The sequence below is a fragment of the Coloeus monedula genome, assembly GCF_965178545.1.
Source record: "Coloeus monedula genome assembly, chromosome: 3".
Taxonomy (NCBI): Eukaryota; Metazoa; Chordata; class Aves; order Passeriformes; family Corvidae; genus Coloeus; species Coloeus monedula.
This window is the reverse complement of record NC_138783.1, coordinates 79,650,353-79,663,906: the sequence shown is the minus strand read 5'-3', so window position 1 is coordinate 79,663,906 and position 13,554 is coordinate 79,650,353. Positions and strand designations below refer to the sequence as shown.

Here is a 13,554-nt window from a genome sequence, read left to right as displayed (position 1 = left end):
TAACATCAAGCTCCATTTAGAGAACGGATCACTCTTTTCTATGCATCAGTATTGCATGCTTCAGACCAAAGTTCTGGCTGTGTATTGGCAGCTTCACATCCTCTGGTACATGTCTAGAATGCCTCTGTATCCCTATGGTATCACGCAGTATCAAGTAATACACTCTCTACATGCATAGCCCAGTTGCTTAATTGTTCAGCTGAGCATGGAGAATTGTAATACTCTGAGCAGTATAACTTTACATGTATTCTGTTGTCTTTTATGACTTTATAGCAATACCAGTTTACAGACAGTGAAACAGATGTTGAGGTAATTACAGTAACTGCTTACAAAGCAAGCAATGCAGTACAAACTGCTGCATTTCACCTTAGTTTGGTGTGGGTATTTTTGTCAATCTAGCCTGTGTTTATACATGATATGTTGTGCTTTTCTATTTTGTCTGTTTCGTTTACGACAAAAATATTTATTTTCTGGTTTCAAACATGAACTCAACATGGCTTGTTGTTTTAAACCAAAGAACTGTTTCACTTTCCATGTATTGAGCATTTAGTTGTGGTTTTAAAATGCTATGTGTAATAAAATAAAGAAGTACATACCAAAAGTACATCATAAAATTAAGATCTTTGCATAATTAAATTTTGTTTTACAGAATTAATTTTTTATTACTACCTAAGGAAAATTTTCAGATTAGTTTTATGTAAACTTTTGCCAAAATAGTCACTTGTGAATCGGGTAGTTCTGTTGGGCAAGACCATCAGTTTTGGCAAGTGAAACAGTGCTGCAAGTTCACTTTTAAATAAAAGTGAAGGAAATTTATCTCAAAGGCTTGGCACACCATAGAATTGCTACAAACTTTTTAAAATTTAAACTCTATGTTTCCATTATCTTTCACTCATGTTGTAGTAGAGAATTACATTTTTCTGTTGTTTTTTATTCTCTTAGGAAACCTTTTTACTTAGATTTTAATTTCTGTCTATTTATGTTTGCTTGAATACTAATGTTAAATGTTTATATTTCCTTTGAACCACACACATTATGTCCATCTTAGTATCGTTTGTTCTCCAATTTTTTACAGGGTTTCTTTGAGGATGAAGATGGAAAAGAATACATCTACAAAGAGCCTAAACTCACGCCTCTTTCAGAAATTTCCCAAAGACTCCAAAAACTCTACTCTGACAAATTTGGAGCTGAAAATGTCAAAATGATTCAGGATTCTGGCAAAGTATGATCTTTATTTTCTCTAAAAAATCCTAATATATTGCTCTGCCTAGTTCACTTGACCATGGGATCACTGTCTGTTACTCATTTGGCACACAAGCATCTGTGTCTAAAAACTCTCCTGTTTGAAAGGCATGAGAGGAATATTATCTCCTACTAAATATGCCTTTTAGAACAGCCAAAAAGCTTAATTTCTGTAGTGTTACCTCTCAAAACAATGATTGTATCTTAGAACAAATTTGGATTATGATCATACTCTGTGTTAACTTTAGCTATATTTCCTGCTATGCATGCACTGTCATTCTTTGGAAGTTCTTCCCTTTTCCACACGTCAGCCTTAGACTTTATGATAATTTTTTCTTCACCCTTAGACATTATGGTGATTTCCTCTTACTATAATTTCATGCTCTTTTTGTTCCTTGATAAGGATCCTTTTGAATCCTTGATTCAAAAATTTCTGTGCTTTTTGGCCTTGAAGTGCAGCAATGGTGGGCATTTCAATATTGGAACTTTAAACAGAGAGGAGAACTTGATGCAAGGGTTGGGTTTCGTCATCACAGGCAGTTTAAAAAAAACACCAAAACCCAAACAAACCAAGACTAACAAAAAAAATCCACAACATGCTGAAATGCATCTAGTTGTCTTTCTTCCTAATTGCTAAAAACTGAATACAGGTAACCCCTGTGAAAGCATGAACATTTCCCATGTTTTCAGTAATTCGGAGGTTAAGAGACCAAATTTAATTTCTGGAAGTCATGTGACTACTGTTAGATCCACTTTATTCACAATGTAGCTATTTGATTTTTTTTTTTTTTGTCCTGTTTTTAAGGTAAATCCTAAGGATTTAGATTCAAAATATGCATATATTCAAGTTACACATGTAATTCCATACTTTGAAGAAAAAGAATTGCAGGAGAGAAAAACAGATTTTGAAAGGACTCATAACATTCGTCGCTTTATGTTTGAGATGCCTTTCACTCAAGGTGGTAAGAGACAAGGAGGAGTAGAAGAACAGTGTAAGCGACGGACTATTTTGACAGGTACTGATGGAATGGAATGCTTTGACTGCAAGCATTAGTTCAAGTGGTCTAATTATGGTCTGTATGGGTTTTTCTATTTCATCTAATTAAGTCCTTCATAGCTATCAGCTAAAATCCTTTTCGTATTTTTGGCCATAATTAGGTTTTTCAGATTTGTTTCTTCTGTGGGGAATCCTCAAAATTATTATCTTTTTCCTTAAGCTTCCAGAATTCTGAATCTGGAGTCTGGCTTTCCTTTTTCTTAGAAAAGGACTTTTGTGTTTTTTCTCTGTTAAATGTGAGTTTCTGTATTAATATCGTTGTAAAAACAAATAAGTGAGTTTATAATTTTAGTTGTCCATAGCCAGTACTTGTGAGGAAATAGAAAATGCAGCTTTGCTCTTTTTGATTCTTCTCTTCCTTGGGATGTGTGAATGAAAAGCAATTCTTTTTACAGTTCTCAAATGAATTAAGTTCCAGTGGTTTATTTCCTGATGGGTATTAGTAATAGTAATTACAACAATCTTTCTTTGCTGTAATGCATGTAAACCTGTGCATATTTACATTTCAGTGTTCTGTTTCCCTATTTGGCAGTATTTCTAATTATGTAAGTTATTAAATTGGGCAATTAATTACATCAAAATGAGATTTTAGCATAAGATTCTCTCAAAGCACAGCTTATTAGAAAATCTTTGCCTAACTATATTAAACTTGTTTCTTTCCACAGCTATACATTGTTTCCCATATGTGAAAAAGCGCATTCCAGTGATGTACCAGCACCACACTGATTTAAACCCAATTGAAGTAGCCATTGATGAAATGAGTAAAAAAGTTGCAGAGCTTAGGCAGCTTTGCTCTTCAGCTGAAGTAGATATGATCAAATTGCAGCTAAAGCTACAGGGAAGTGTTAGTGTTCAGGTAAGACCTTTGCCATACAGCTGTTTAATTTGCTTCTGTCTTTGAAAAATTATATAAGTAGCATTTTATAATTAGCTTCTATTCTGTATGTTCAAGAGTGTCCTAAGTTAGAAATATACACACTGTCTGCAGTTACTTCCTGAATAGGAAAAGCAATAAAAGTATTTCATATAAACAACTGATCAGAGACAGTTATATGAAAGAATTAAGATTCATCTCTGGAATCTGTTGTGTTCTGAGCCCCACCAGGTTTTGGTGTAAAGCTGAAACTGCTAAAAGATAATGAATGAACATGAGGATAAATTAGCATATTTTGCCTAGCTGTAGGTCTGCCCACAGTAGGGCACAGTAGGCCCACAGCACATTTTTGTAAGAACCCTATGGAGACAAAGAGTGACTGATAATACACAGGAGGAAGGTGATAGTAGAAAATCCCTGTGTCCAAAATGTCTTTTTGCCTAAGGCAGTCAAGAACTGGAATGTATAGAGAAGCCATCAGATTCACCAAAACAGGGTACCTGAAGCAAGTGTAGCAAGTACAAGTCAATATGGTAAGGATCTTCAAAATGCAGTGACAAAAGTGCTGCTCTATTATTTTAAACTAATTCGAAACAAAAGAGCTGTTAACACAGTCATCTGAAATGAATAGTTGTCACATTCAGCAGAAAAGGGAAGAAAACCAAACCAAGGTTCCAGAATCAGCAAGTTGTCAAGCTAGTATTTGGGGTGAGAAGGGAGAGGCTCATATTGATAATATGGAGGAAGAGTAAGGATGAGTCAGAAGTCACTGAATTCACTTCTCCTGTAGCTGCCATAAGAGCACAATTAAACTTCTGCAGATTGTTGCAGAATTCTCAGCTTGGAAAACTGTTTTCAATAAATAGGCAGACCAAACAGTAGTAGGTTTAGCTCATTATGCCACCCTAATTTCATAAACCAAGATGACAGATTGGAAGTATCTGCAGTTACCTTGCAACGTCACCAAAGTGGTTTCTTTGTGCCAGGACGGGTTCATAGCAGTGGAACTCCTGCTCATAACTCATAACTCCTGCTCTTATGTTCCAGCTCTAGCAGTTTTCTTGTTTTGTAAGTCCAGCTTTTTTTAAATCAATGTATTCTTATTAAATCAAATCCAATAGACACCTGTAGCACCTGTTATTGCTAAGATATTATGTCAGATATCTGACTATTTTTTTAATCTTGTTGTTTTTAGGTTAATGCTGGTCCATTAGCATATGCAAGAGCTTTCTTAGATGACACTAACACCAAAAGATATCCAGACAATAAAGTAAAGCTACTAAAGGAGGTTTTTAGGTATGGTGTGGAGGGTTTGGGATTTCTTGGGGATGGGGGAGAGGGAAGATAAAAATGGACCTTTTGAAACTTCTAACATTTAAAGTGTTATGATTCATTAAAAACATACTTTAAGCTAACATTTTAAATCAATCTTTTGGATTTCTGTTTGAGAACTTCCTTATTTTCTCTAAATCAGGCAATTTGTTGAAGCCTGTGGGCATGCTCTGGGTATAAATGAACGACTGATAAAGGAAGATCAGTTGGAATATCAAGAAGAAATGAAGGCCAACTACAGAGAAATGGCAAAAGAGCTTTCTGAAATAATGCATGAACAAGTATGTGCTGAAATTAAGTTATACATACCATCATTCAGAATGTAACTGTAATGTGAAAACAATAGGGAAAATGTATGTAATGCTTTACACAAAGGATTGTTTCTTTTTTTTCTTTCTATCAGATTATAAGTCTGTCACGATATTGTGGTCCTTCAATTTTTTTTGTTTGTGTATTTTCGTGGCACCAGCCTGGTTTTTCTTAGGCAAGGAAGACAACAATAAAGACAAAACAAATGTAATGAAATAAATAAATATGATCTGCAAGCTTAGCCCTTTCTTGTTTGATTTTGGAGGTATAAATAATTGCTTTTGCAACAAAGAATTAAGCATCTTTCAAGAGGTATTCCAGTCTATTTTCTTGAGGGAAGTCCAATACTGATGAGGTAGAAATATGGGGGAAGGAAAACCAGAATTTTTGTGGAGTGAGGTGTACCACTCAACCCTTGCATCTGGGTTCCATAGTAGAATTGTCTTCTGACTTCAAAGGCAAAGATATTATTTCCAGGAGGACAGGAAGAGCTGAAGTTTGGTGCTCGATCCCTGCCTTCTTGACATTTTTATTCATTGTATTCATCACTTCAGGCTCCTTTCATCCACTGTTACTTGTATAATTTTTTTCCAGAACCAGAGAATGGCTCATAATTCTTAAGAGAGATTTGCCTTTATTCTACCCTTGCTTGGATGGTATCCAAAACTTTTATGGCAACTTTTTTCTATTAAAAAATGCCACTTGTTGAAAGTTCACACGCTTTGTTGCTTTCCATTATTTCCTGTTGTGGTTTTTCAGGTACTGTGTTCTGAGTAGCTCTGTGATATGATATAACTATGATGAAGCACATTGGCTTTATTTTCCTTCTTCTATTTTGATATCCTGTCACAGAGAGGAGCTTATGACAAAACTAACTCTCTTTTAGCACCATCAATAGGGAACATTGTGAACCAAAGTTTACAGGAAGTGATAAAATTTTTCCAGAATTATGTGGTTGGATGTGATATTTTAATAAAAAACAGTAGTAGAAGAAAACAGTTTTGAAAGATTTGTGGAACAGAAAAAGAGTTTGCTTAGCTAACAAAAGTGGGACAGTTTGATTATATTTCAATGTGATTTATTGATAAACAGAGAAGGGTTTAGAATGGAGGATAACTGATTGGAAAGCTGATTGAGATGAACAAGGTACATGAGAGAATTAGACAGCTATAGAGAATACCCCTTTAGAAAGGAAAGGCAAGTGTTTGGGTCAAAGAATTTAATGATATATGCAAGATTAGCATTCCCTGGCACAGGAAAAAGTAAAAGAATATAATGAAAATTTGTACACAAGAAAAAATACTTTGAGCTTAGTGCAAGATTTAGATGTTTAAAAAATGCTGAAGTATGTGAGTTTGCAAAGATTGGTGATAAGAAAAAACATGTCCTGTAACATCACGAGTAAATTACATTGCACCTTCTTCTCTTGGTTTACATTTAGACAAAAAAATGATATCCATAAGATACTGTGAACGGAATATGAAAGTACAGCACTGACTGCATTAATATGTACTATTAGCCTACCACTGTGTTCTTTTTATAGAAATGTAATTAGTAGTACATAATTAAAACATGCAATGTTGGTGGCGGTATTGCTTTTTTTTGCTTTGGGTTTTTTTTTTTTTCAGTTAGACTGATAACTTCCCTAAAGGCTTAGAACCATGAAGGTCTTCATACCTTTATGTGTCTGCCTATTGCTGTTTTGGGAAAAAAGAGCTTTGCCTCACTGAATAAACTATTAGCTGTAATGTAACACTGCAAAGTCTTAACAACTGCAAAAAATTTGTAATTTTAAAAATGCATAAAAGAACCTTAACAGATTTTTCTTTTTTTCTCCTCTGCTGCTTGCCAATATGATCAGATGGGATGGTAATTAGTTTTCTCTACTTCGGTTCTCTTAGTTTGTCTAATCTTTATATAATTCCTTTTTTTATGGTATTTTTAGTTTTAGCATAGATTTGCTTATAGCTGGTAAGAACGAAGTCTTTTCGGTGCTTCGATAGCTTTTTGTAAGAAATGCTCAAATCATACGTCTAAGTCAAACAAGGAAAACCAAAAAAGGCAAAAAGTGAGCTTGTTGTCACTATTAAACTCCTTTTGAAAGTTAACAGGAGGAATGAGAGAAACTGTCCAGCTGTCCTCTACAGAGGACAGTGTAATATCTAAGTTAGGAGACTGATATTGGGGAAGTAACTTCTAAATCTAGGAGAAGGTGGCTGAAAAGAGTAACCGTCATCAAAAGTTTTGTGCAGTTGAAAAAGTACTGGGAGGTTGAGTTGACAAGCAGCACACCATGAAATTGGTTATTTGTTTTAGACGTGCCTGTGTCATTTTGTAACATTTTGGTAAATACATGTCTTTCCCTTTAAGATTACTCCGGTGGAAGAAAAGGCCAGTGTCATGCCCAACTCGCTACACATTTTCAACGCCATAAGTGGAACGCCGACAAGCACAACAGTTCATGGGATGCCCAGTTCTTCTTCAGTTGCATGATTGTTTTGTAAAGGGAAGTATGTTTGTTTCTTTTAAAGTTTGTGGATTTGCTTCATTGTGTGCAAACTCAGGATGACCTTGAAGCTAAATGTTGGGCACATGCAAACTGCGTAGTTCATGCGAATGTCTGAGCACACTTAGCAAGTAGCAGTTACTGGTAATAATAGTCTTTTAGAGTAAGGGAGGCACACATATATATTTTTTAACCTTGCTGGTAAAATTTAAAGGTGTTCACAATGTCATTGCAGAAGTGCGTGTTGGAAAATTATCAAGTTGAAGTTAGCTTCTGTTTTTCATTAGAAAGTATTATTAAAATGAATTGCACATTACAAAAAAAGTGTCGTGGGATGTAATTTTGCAGATATGTAACATTCAGGTGTTCTTTTTGTGTATGGCACATAGAGATTCCAAGTACAAGAACTATTTTGGGGCTAGACAGAGACACTAGTTTTTGGGGTTTAATGGAACTGACAATAGTAGTTTTTGTACCATTTGGCAAATTGTTGTGCTTTATTTTATACCTTGTTGCATTTTGGAGGTATGCGAGCTTAGATCTTACTAAACAACTAAATACAACCAAAGGTCTGTATTAATGAACACTGAGTTACACTAAAATATCAATAGTAGTAAATTGTTATGTACATATTGTTTGTTAATACAGTCCATACAGTCTGTACATAAATGTATTACATTTCTAAGCATTTTTTTAATATTCATACCAGCTCTTATCATTCTGCTTTCAGTTTATTTTGAAAATTTGCTCATTCCAAGTATATGCAGACTTTACAGTTCATTTATCCCTGTATATAAATAAGTGCAATATAAAGATGTATACAGTCTTTGCTATGTTAGGTTTATATGCAGTTATTAAAAGATAAACCTTTTTTGCCAAAGCAATGGAGTATGTAATTGGTAATCATGGTTACTGTGGTAAATGGTGGTATAATTTAAAGCTTTTTCCATATTCTTATTCTTTTAAGACATTAATTTAGTAATTTTATATTTGGGGGAAATAAAGGTTTTTAATTTTATTTAACTGGAAGCACTGTCCTGCTGTAATTAAACATTCTGTACTACATCTATATTAAAAGGAAAAAGGTAGATACTTTTCTCACTGTGTGCTGCGTTTTTTTGTTTAGATTTATCCCTGACATTTGGGAAAAATGAGAACTTGATAAAAAAAGGCTTTTGGCATCCTGCATATGAGATGAGATGCAGACACTTGTAGGGCTTATTTCATATTCCCTGTCAATAAAGGGAATTAAACCATTAGTTAAGACATCACTTTAGAGTCACTCACTTTTGGCTCAAGTACCATGTTACTGTAACTACAGGTTGTTATTCACTAGAACAGTTAATATTAGGAGGTCTTCAAAACTTTTCATCACATGGCAGTAGAAATGATCTTTTCCTTGTGACATGAGGTTTACTGTCATTTTCTGTAGCATAGCGTGAAACACATATGTTGCCATTACTCATCAAAGGTTTTTTCTAAAGCAGCTCAATCCTGGCAGGGAAATGCTGGATATACTCTGCTTTTTCTAATTATGTTTCTGAAACAAAATTTGTGGTCGTTTAAAATACTTTTACCTGAAAAGGAAAAAAATCATACACTTCGAGACAGTGAACTGGTAACGCTGTAAGAGGCAGACCCTTTTCTTCTCCTCGGCCCTAAATGCTTCACACTTTTGTTCATCTGTGAAAATGGGTGTAGGAACACCTACCTCAAAATGTATTTCATTATTGGGAGAATATATCCTAAAGCTGTTTTGCCATTTGGGAAGACTTCTGTATCCATGTATTAGTAGACATTGTGTACATCACGATGGCTTCTTTCAGTTGCCTCATTTTTTCTGGGAACGGAACTGACAGTTTCCCTTTGGCACAGAGACCTCAATTGGATGAAGGCATATCTGATAACTAACCTATAAATGTAGTATGTATTCAGAATTGAATGTTTATCTGTGTCTCTGTGTGTGTATATACAGGCACATCAAATACATGTGTAACTGTTTTGCTGAAACTTTGCCTATGAAAAACAGCAAACTGTAGTTGACAAAACATTGCTGTAGGTTTACACAGGGTTAAATCATTAATGATTAACACATATTCAACTCTATAAACAAAGTGTCTGTAGGCGTAATCTCATGTGATACATTTATATGAGGGAACACACCCTCTGCTGTTTTGGCTTTATATATGCTAAGATAGTAAATGTGGGCATTTCCCTCCTGAATAATTCCTTCTGTACCAGCTTCCCTTCTCTGTTGTTACTTCTGTAACACGTAAATTAAGTATCCAATATGGGTTAATTTATTTATAAAGACTTGGGATCTCTGCAGGTTTTTGATTAGAGTTTATTTTCGTCACAGTAGCTGGTATGGGGCTGTGTTTTTGATTTGTGCTGCAAACGGTATTGATAACTTGGGGATGTTTTAGCTGTTGCTGAGCTTGCAGAGTCCAGATCTTTTCTACCTCTCATAACCCAACCAGGGAGCAGGTTGGGAATGCACAAGGAGCTGGGAGGAGACACTGCCAGGACAGCTGACCCCAACTGACCACAGGGATGTCCAGCATCATATGGTGTCATGCGCAGCAATAAAAACTGCAGAGAAAGTTTGCCTGAGCAGCACTTGCTCAGGGACTGGCTGGGCATTGGTCAGCTGCTGGCAAGCAATTGAGGGTGTTTTGCATAATTTATTTTTCTTGGGGTTTTTTTTGTTTGTTTTTTTACATATTAAACTGTATCTGGACCCACAAATGTTCTCACTTTTACCCTTCTGATTCTGTCCCCTATCCTGCTGCAGAGGAGTGAGTGAGCAGCTGGGTGAAGTTAAATCAAAACAGTCCTGTTTTGGCACCCAGTGTCAGGCTTGAAGGGTTTGAGATAACAGCTTTGACCACAGCATGTTGCAGAAGGAACTGATAATTATTATCTGTTTGACAGTTGTTGGTCATAGTGTTGATTTACTTGTTCACAGCATTGGTTTATCTAATCACTGCCATGCTCCCTATTTTTTTTTGCTGTACATCAAATTTGAGAGCTTGTTAAAGGCCAAATTTGCAGTGTATCATTTGGTTGTGTTTTGCCTGGGAGAACTATGACAAGCATTGGCCTTAAACCTAATCTGGTATTTGGGCCCTGCATTGTTGCCTTCCCTGCACTTTGGGAACCATCTCATGAAGACAATGAGCAATTACACATTTTCCCTTTTCTCTTCCAAAAACCAATTGGTGGATGAAAAAAGAATGGCACCTTCCTCTTCTTTTCCTGTGGGGTAGACGTTTTCTCCCTTTTTACAATAACTCTTCAGTATCTTGAATACCCTCTGGTGACTAAAATATTCCTGCTGGCATGTTTCAAATATATTTTTCCAGCTTTTTCTAAGGTTAATTCAAGAATGTCATGTAGGGGTGTGTCCCAAGGCAGTTTGGTCATGGGTAGCAAGTGGGAGAATATGGGCAGGTGACAAGGATTGTCACCTCCGACAGTCCAGGACTTCACCACTGAACAAGTGCAGGATCTTGAAGTGATGAAACATTTGCAAAAAAAGGATCCCCTGGCTATGGCAGAAACATAACTTAGCACCCTGCCAGGGCTGACATTTGGCTACCAAGCACTGTTTGGGAACCTCGAAGGGAAGAGAGGCTCTGTGGATCTGAGGACATATGAACAGACACTGTCTAAAGCAGAGACCCCTCCACTCGACTGCATTAGTCTGTGCTGACACAGCCTGTCATGCACTGCAGGGAACAGGAAGCCAAGCCGCAGGAATGAGGGGGCACGTTGGGCTTAAGGACAGTAAAGATGAGGAGGTGTAGGGACAAGTGAAACTCAACCTCTCCGATTCAATACGCTTCAAAAATCTTTTTTCAAGGTGCTGAGCGTGCTCTGTTTCACTGTTGCCACAGTTACATACACAACAGCGACTTGTAATAGGTCATGGGGGTCTTTGCAGTTGAGTCTGAGGATGGACATGGTAAGCAGTAAATTACACCTAATGAAAATGTTACAAATATTTTCTAAATGGTATTTAAGTAAATGGAATCATCTCAAATAAAGCAGTGTGTTTAGACAGACCTGGATCTTAATGAAAACATCTGGTCTAGTAAGTCAGGCAAGGTTTTTCCTTACACCCAGTTTCTTTTATCTTTGATTTCCTTATGAGAAGACTTCAGTACGAAGTAGACATCTGAGTAGCTGTCTGTTATGAAAGTTAGCTGTTAAAGTTTGTGAAGACTGCTGTTCAGTGGTTTTTCATGGACTGAAAAATTATGTAGTTAATTGTGCTCAGACTAGAAGTCCTGGGGTTTCTTGAGGGAAGAAAAAACTGAAAGCTTTGGCAGATAATGACAAACTTCAATTTTTTTTATGATATTTGTGGAAGTGACCATTTTAACATCTTTAAAATATTTTGATGGTGGTTTTTTCCTTTCTTAAGTGTTTTAGTGAATATATAATAAGTTATTTAAAAGCCATTTATACTCTAAGTATCTTTTGGTCTAGACACAAAAAATTAATTTAAATTATATCTAGAGGCTAGGCAGTATATCCCTTTCATGTTAACTGTAGTAGATATTAGGGGGGGGTGTTTCTGGCATTTTCTGCTTAAGGAGGAATTTTATCATTTCTTCTCTCTATGCAAAATTTCCAACTTATTTTTTTTCTGCAAAAACAGGGTGTGATTGATATTAGTAAAATGCCTTGGGAATGCTACACCTTGTTTAACTGCTACATGTTGTAAATGATGAAAAAGCGCTGAAAGTTTTTCTAGCTGCATGGTTCTGTTTTGCGGTTTGGATTGTGCTATTAAAGATTACCTGGAAAGGCAAAAAGAGGAGGCTGAAGGGATTTAAGTAAATAATCTTTCACTGTGAATCCTTAGAACATCTCTTTTTTTTTTTATGTCTCTCTCTGCCCTGTAAAATTCATTGACACCAGATACTTGAACACCAAGTGTAGCTTTTTGGGATAGTGGTTTTTGTAGCTAGTGGTGTATAATCTGTTTATGTTTGTCACTGTGATATCTGACTCCCAAAAATGTGGAAGTTTGATGTGACAAATTAAGATGGGGAACATGAAAATTGTGAACATATATGGCAGAACTACAGCTGAGGTCTTCAGAACATGCTCATCTCCCAAGATAAATATTCTTTTAAATTAGTTTTTGTTTCAATTTAATATTTCAAGAATTGGTATAAGGTTTAAGCAGCTTCACAGAAATGTAATTTTCAAATTAATTAAAGTAACACATCAGATTTTTTCCAAGTGTATGAGAAAAAGCAGATTTGTACGGGTCTAGAGCAGTTACCAGACAAAATACAAGAAAATGCTGGTAGCCACTGAATAAGTAAACTTGAGTTAGCATTTAATGTTTGGGGAAAAAAAGAAAGAATTCTGAAGCCTGGAAGAAATCTGAAAAAAGAGTGACTGCATTATTTTGCTCCAGTCAACATTATTGGCACCAAGATAGAAGTGAAACTTCTGATAGAGCTGGTAAGTTATCTGGAGTTTTTTCAGTGGCATGGACTGTAAAAATGAGAGATAAGGAGTTCCCAAGGACATACAGGTGACTTTAAGAAAAGGACCTTAGTTCAGCAAAACTGTGCAATTCATTGGTCATTCCATAACTCTCAGAACTCTGTGAATGTTGCTTGAGCAGGGACAAGCCCAGAGCTGTGTTTCATTTAGTGAAGCTTTAGTAGCCACGTTACCCACAGTAATCAATAACAAGGCACTAAGGGGACCAATGCCTTTTATAATTGGTGTAATGAGATGGAAGAATTTAGAAACTATTTAGACTTTTAAAAGGCCTGTGACAGAAAAGAAAATCTCTCTTCATCAACAACATCCTGTTGAAGGGTTTTTTTCAGATTGCTTAAAGCTTTTTTCTCTCATTGTCAGCAGTGTTGGATCCTTATTCTGCATCCATAATTTGAAACAGCTGAATATTTGCTCATCACAGTGTGCTAGGAGACTATAAAAATACATGCACAATACACAATAAAGCCTTGGAAAAGAAGATTTGAATGTGCCTAGACAAATTTTATGACTGTGATTTTTTTTTTTTTTTTTTTTACTTATTTACTTGAGAAAGATAGAATAGGGGCGGTGATACCCTATGCTAAAATGGTTTGTTATCTGTTTTGGAGATACTGATAATTTCAGGATGTAGGAACTGAAACAGAAATGAAGGAATGCACCAGCTGGTAAAGCACGAGGCAGCAATGTGTTGGTGAAGAGCTG

At 35.9% G+C, this 13,554-nt stretch overlaps 1 protein-coding gene across 4 annotated transcripts in view; it reads left to right on the top strand.

Moving 5' to 3' along the window:
- DOCK9 (dedicator of cytokinesis 9) overlaps positions 1-8,396 on the top strand; it is a 116,698-nt gene extending 108,302 nt beyond the window's left edge. For all 4 annotated transcript variants that reach the window (XM_082279070.1, XM_082279068.1, XM_082279071.1 and 1 more), the window contains 6 exons: positions 1,076-1,222; positions 2,048-2,258; positions 2,965-3,155; positions 4,369-4,469; positions 4,648-4,786; positions 7,185-8,396. In XM_082279070.1, coding sequence (XP_082135196.1) covers positions 1,076-1,222; positions 2,048-2,258; positions 2,965-3,155; positions 4,369-4,469; positions 4,648-4,786; positions 7,185-7,307 — 912 coding nt within the window. In that variant the 3' untranslated portion in view covers positions 7,308-8,396. The remainder of the gene's footprint in view (positions 1-1,075; positions 1,223-2,047; positions 2,259-2,964; positions 3,156-4,368; positions 4,470-4,647; positions 4,787-7,184) is intronic.
- The last annotated feature ends 5,158 nt before the right edge of the window (positions 8,397-13,554 follow it).